The 6,386-nt window shown below is 35.2% G+C and overlaps 1 protein-coding gene across 1 annotated transcript in view; it reads left to right on the top strand.

The window, feature by feature from the left end:
- Nucleotides 1-6,386, top strand: part of LOC106871318 (peptide transporter family 2) — a 54,938-nt gene that overhangs the window by 38,123 nt on the left and 10,429 nt on the right. The window contains exons 14-19 of the mRNA XM_052970980.1: nucleotides 728-844; nucleotides 2,171-2,329; nucleotides 2,599-2,645; nucleotides 3,703-3,825; nucleotides 4,199-4,319; nucleotides 5,420-5,551. Coding sequence (XP_052826940.1) covers nucleotides 728-844; nucleotides 2,171-2,329; nucleotides 2,599-2,645; nucleotides 3,703-3,825; nucleotides 4,199-4,319; nucleotides 5,420-5,551 — 699 coding nt within the window. The remainder of the gene's footprint in view (nucleotides 1-727; nucleotides 845-2,170; nucleotides 2,330-2,598; nucleotides 2,646-3,702; nucleotides 3,826-4,198; nucleotides 4,320-5,419; nucleotides 5,552-6,386) is intronic.

The raw sequence follows: 6,386 nt of genomic DNA, 5'->3' as shown, positions 1-6,386 counted from the left end.
GTTCAGTCCCACTGCGTGGCACTTTAGGCAAGTGTCTTCTACTATAGCCTCGGGCCGACCAAAGCCTTGTGAGTGGATTTGGTAGATGGAAACTGAAAGAAGCCCGTTGTATATATGTATATGTATATGTGTATGTGTGTGTGTATATGTTTGTGTGTCTGTGTTTGTCCACTCAACATCGCTTGACAACCGATGCCGGTGTATTTATGTCCCCGTAACTTAGCAGTTCGGCAAAAGAGACCGATAGAATAAGTACTTGACTTACAAAGAATAAGTCCTGGAGTCAATTTTCTCGACTAAAGGCGGTGCTCCAGCATGGCCACAGTCAAATGACTGAAACAAGTAAAAACGTAAAGAGTATATATCTTTATTTTAAGATGTATTTGTATGTATGTATGTATATATATATATATCTTATGACATATGTCTTTATTATAAGATATGATGTCCTACTTAAGATTTGACATTTGAAATACCGAAGCCTGATTATCAAAAACTATTTTAGGGTGACTCTTAAGCAGGTCTGGTGACTAAATATAAGCTCCTTCTCTGGCACAAATGTTGGTCAGAATTTGGCCGTTATGTGAGCAGTCTGAGTCACAATATTATTATTTTGGTAATTATAATTTTTGGTAAAATTTTAATATATTTTTGGAGCTTAAACTATAGTTCTTTTATTTTTTATTCATGTTTACTTATTTGTTTATTTATCTTGTAATTTCTAAAGCGTATAGCTGAGCCTCAGATTTCTCCTGACCAAAGTGGACTGTCAATTGTAAATGTAGCCTCATGTGAAGTGTCAGTAGAGTCCATTTATTTTACTGGAGACCTCCAATATCTTCAGGTAAGTTCATGACTCTTGATGTTGGTTTCTTAAAAGTTATATTATGTCGTTGTTGTTGGCACTCCGTCGCTTACGACGTCAAGGGTTCCAGTTGATCCGATCAACGGAACAGCCTGCTCGTGAAATTAACGTGCAAGTGGCTGAGCACTCCACATGTACCCTTAACGTAGTTCTCGGGGATATTCAGCGTGACACAGTGTGACAAGGCTGACCCTTTGAATTACAGGTACAGCAGAAACAGGAAGTAAGAGTGAGAGAAAGTTGTGGTGAAAGAATACAGCAGAGTTCGCCACCATCCCCTGCTGGAGCCTCGTGGAGCTTTAGGTGTTTTTGCTCAATAAACACTCACAACGCCCGGTCTGGGAATCGAAACCGCGATCCTATGACTGCGAGTCCGCTGCCCTAACCACTGGGCCATTGCGCCTCCACTATATTAAATATATGTAGTTTTGATTACAAGGGGTCCATAAAAGATTGAGGCAAAACTAGATAACCTATTCATCTGTTTTTATTATGTTTATGTAAATATATATATATATATATGTATATATATATATGTCTTTGTATCGAGTCTGATAAGCTGTCCACAAACCTGCAGCTTTTGTAGATGTGCAACCATTGGTCACTCTTTATTATATCATGTCTTTACTATTTTTAGGGGAACAAGATATGGAATTTTGTAACCAATATAAAAAGAAATATTTTGTCTGTGACAAATGGGTTTTAACCCTTTCAGCATTTAAATTAATCTGTCACATGTAATGCTTATCTATTCACATTGTCTCGAATTAACCATGTAGTATCTATCTTGTAGCTTGTAGATTTTCATGATGTGATTGCTTAGATTTTAGAATGATATTGTAGGGTAGGTGTGAGAGACCAGACCTAGCTGGTTCGAATATAACATAGGTAGAATGCTTGGGCCAGATATAGCTGGTTTAAATGATAAAGGGTTAAATGTGTGTTTTTATAGACTTTCTCTAAGATTTAACCATTTGTTTAAAGATAGATTTTAGTGTTTGACCTACTTTTATGAATTCTTTGTTAAAGCACCAAAAAAAAGCCACAACCCTATTACAGCAACTGTATTTAGTTCCTGGGCCAAACCCATAATTCTGTTTAACTCAGTCTGCTTGTCTGACAATAGCTTCCGCTTCTACTTCATGATTGAGTTGTTAGGATAAATGACTAAATTTCCGAAAATTATCTCATAAATGTAAGCCTTGCAAAATAGCTGCCAGACAGTCTTGAGCAAAATAGTTGTTTTGTAGAAAATGTTTGTTTAACTTTCTAGTTATAACTTTTTATATTTTCTGTTTTAAACAGTCATCAAACTTGACCAAAAATAATCCTGGTAACTTCTCAGTCAACTATTCTGAATCATGTACATCTGACAATATGACCAAAATTGATATTCAGCTTAACAAAGGCCAAGCATCTCGATTACTTTTCTACGAACAAGACACTAAAATCCATGCAGTTCAGGTATATATATATATATATATATATATGTATATGTATGAAAACTACTTTATTTTCGACATATATCACTGATTTTTATCTATTTAAAAAAAATATATTTGATTGTAATTTAACAAATTTTAGTGGAAAATATGTGTGTATATATTTATTTTATGTCATTTTTTAAATTTTACTAGTAACATAAACTGATTTATCCTGTACTTGTAAATACACACACACATGCACTCGCACATACACACACATATATAATATGTTAATATTTTTCATTGTAGGCCTTGGAACAATCAGAGAAGCCTCCAAAATATATGACCTCTGTCAGGTAAGTTTGAACTTTTCTTCATCAGAAGAAAGAGCTCTAAAATATGACTTAATCTCTTAAAATGAAAGCTAATGACTAAGATGGAGGAGGACATTAGAGCTATTTTCTGAATGTCACTGGTACCTTCTCAAATCACAGGTGCACATCCTTTCTGCAAAATAACATTGGGACAAACTTGACTTTACTAACAACTGAACATGGAGCTGAACATTTCTATCATTGGCACAAAACCACTGATTTTGACAGGAAATATTAGAGTGGGTATATTGGTAGACAGGAATATTAACAAAAAAAAAACATTGAGATTTCAACTATAGCAGGACATATAGGTGTGTGCATGTCTAATCTTCAAGTCCAAGGTTAAAGCAAGGTGCTGAGAATACAAGGGTCGCATTGCCAGTGACATTGACCTTCAGTTCATTATAACTGTTGTGACAAAATATGAGAAGCTAGTACGTACTGAACTAACTAAAACTTATGTGATCATCAGAGATCTGTACAGGCATACAAGTTCTCGTGATACTCCTCTCATTGATACCATAGGGCTATTCCTGAGCTGTATCCTGTTGTGAGTAAAAAGAAACAAAAGCTATGAGTGTGGTGATGCTAGGTAGAAAGGGCTAGTTGCTACCTGTAATACACTATGGGACAGCTGGGAGTTTTCTGCTTAAAGAAGCTGGAAAACAGACTGATGTAGGAGTAGCTACAAAGCAGCTGGAACCAGAATTGACCATTTCTAGAGCACCGTCAGTCATCATCATCATCATCATCGTTTAATGTCCACTTTCCATGCTAGCATGGGTTGGACGATTTGACTGAGGACTGGTGAACCAGATGGCTACACCAGGCTCCAATCTGATTTGGCAGAGTTTCTACAGCTGAATGCTCTTCATGGTCAGAAATCATTACTGAAAATTAAGTTCTAAGATTTGCTATATTTTTGTTTTGTATTATTTTGGGGTATTTTCTTTCTATATTTCATATCCTTTTTTATTAATTTTTACTTTCTTATTTTTGTTAAATTTTTCATTATATTATTTCCAACTTTCCATTACAGCTTCTTCAGTATGCTTCCAAATTCCTACAGCTCTCGCATTAAATTGAAGTCTGAGGATTCTGAATTCATTTTAAACAATACACAAATGTTTGTGACTCCTTTTATGAATATCGATCCAGGAGAGTAAGTAAATCAACAAAAGAGAAATATTATTTTATATTGAAATTTTGTAAAAAAAATATTTCTAACTATCTAGAAAAGAAAAAAAGGCATGTAAAGTATTGTTGAGTTGAAAATTTGTGTTGTGTATATGTGTGCATTTTCCTAGAGGGGTTTGTATGTATATGATGTGTTTGTGCATGTGAAAGTGTATGTATACACACACATCATCATCGTCATCTTCATCAATATCCTCCCTCTTGACTCTGTTCTGTACACTCTCATCCAGTACCCTGCATTGCTGACTTGTGGCTTGCTACTTAACTATTTATTAATGTGAGAAATGATATTGGTGTAACTGGTGCCTGCATGTCTAATGTTACCATTTCTGTTTCAGGTATACAATATATAACCAAGGTAAAAACAAAAGTGAGTGGGTAAAAACACAACACATATTAGAATTATTAACAGGTGCTACATACACAGTTGTCATTGTACCCCATGGACGTAAACATAAGGTAAAGTATTAATTTAGTATGTAGTTGTCATTTGACCCCCGGTCGACAGACTTATTCCCAGCTGTGACCTTCCCATCTCTTAATTGGTGTATCCAGGACTACATTATGCAATCTGTCTTTAAGATGTTATTGTGAGTTGAGGGATACTACTACTACTACTACTATTGTTAGGGTGGTGGATTGTTCGAATCATTACAGTGCCAAACCATGTGGTAACTGGTTGCAATCCTACTATTGTAAACTTTGCCATACATTCTTCTGGAGTCAATAAAGTAAAATACCACCCATATACTGGGGAGTGGAGGTCAGAGCAATGCAGTTACTTTATTGTCTCCTCTCTAAAATTGCTGACTATCCACTTAAATTATAGCAGTTACTACTATTGTTTTTATTAATGGTGGTCATTTGGCAGAAGCGTTAGACCACCAAACAAAATGCCTTGTGATATTTCTTCCAGTTCATTACATTCCAAGTTCAAACCACACCAAATTTAATGAGGCCAATAAAATAAAGTACTTGCCAAGTTCTTTTCTTTTTTTTTTTCTTGTGACCCAGGACTTATAAGGCCAGTTACCTGGTGTCCATGATGTGTAAGTGATTGGGATTGCAACATTCTCCCTCAACAGGACACCAGTCTGTTGTAGTGTTCAAGACTAGTAGTTTTGAGGGAAAAGGACAAGTCAATTACACCTATTCCCATACTCGACTGGTACATTACTTGATTGACCAGAAAAGGATGAGAGACAAAGTTGACCTTAGTGGGATTTGAACTCAGAACATAAAGAGCCAGAAGAAATACTGTTAAGCATTTTGTCCATTGTGCTAACAATTCTGCTAGCCTGCCACCTTCTGTCAAGCACTGGGGTTGATGTAATTGACTAACTCAATTCTTCAGAATTGCTAACCTTGTCAGTAAATAAGAAACTCTTATTATTATTAGTAAAAGCAGTATTGTGATACAAAGCATGATTAATGTCATAAATCCTGGCTTTAATGTGTTTCTAATAATACAGAACAAGTTTAACTTTTATGAATGAAATAAAATAATTTCATATTCTAACATTTTTTCATATGCACATTTCCACTTTCTTTTATTCCAGTTTGATATAAAGATATTTCATGGATTAATAGAACACACTGTATCAATGTTACTCCAAATACCACAGTATCTTCTAATTACTATTGGTGAGGTTATGTTCTCAGTGACTGGCCTCACATTTGCTTATTCTGAAGTAAGTTTTTTTTATTTTTAAATTTTATTCTTATACAAATATTTGTTTCTTAGTCACCTTTTAATATTTACTAATAAACAACAATGTAGACCCAATGCACGTGAGGTTAATATGTTCAACTACTCACTTTGTGGTTATTAGTTCCAACTTGCTACTACAATCATTGTAAGATCATATTCTTTCAGACTATTATCATCATCTTTAGAGATGAATTTTTAAAAAATGTTATTTACATTTACATTGTTTTGATCAGTTTGGTGTCTGATTGTCATCAGGTGTCTTATTCCTTGATATGTACATCATCTAAACTGAATTCAAGCTATGGGCATTTATTTCTAAATTAACATTGTTCTTATTCACAAGATGGTTAGTCAAATTGTAGTTTTCATGTAGAAACATATAAAGCATTCAGTCCACACTGTAAAGTGGTTGACGCTTGCAAGGGCATCAAACCATGTAAAAACTGACTTTGCTTGTGCTGGTGCCATGTAAAAAGCACTCAGTCCACTCTGCAGGGTGGTTGGTGTTAGAAAGGGCATCCAGCCATTAAAAAAAAAAAACCTGGCCAAAAGAGACACTGAAACATAATGCATGCAGTCTTCTGCCTAGCCAGCGCCTGTCAAACCGTCCAACTCATGCCAGCATGGAAAGCGGACGTTAAATGATGATGATGATCCTTATCATCATACACCAACCAAGTATATGATTCTGAGCTCTGCTGCAACTTGTAACTGTGTTTATTGTGCATAAACAAGATGATTGCAGAATACATGCAGCATACTCAACTGCCACAATCTTGACATATCCATTCATTGCAAGAAAAAGAAAGCAACTT

The sequence above is a fragment of the Octopus bimaculoides genome, chromosome 10, assembly GCF_001194135.2.
Source record: "Octopus bimaculoides isolate UCB-OBI-ISO-001 chromosome 10, ASM119413v2, whole genome shotgun sequence".
NCBI classification, from domain to species: domain Eukaryota; kingdom Metazoa; phylum Mollusca; class Cephalopoda; order Octopoda; family Octopodidae; genus Octopus; species Octopus bimaculoides.
This window is presented reverse-complemented; position numbering and strand designations above follow the sequence as displayed.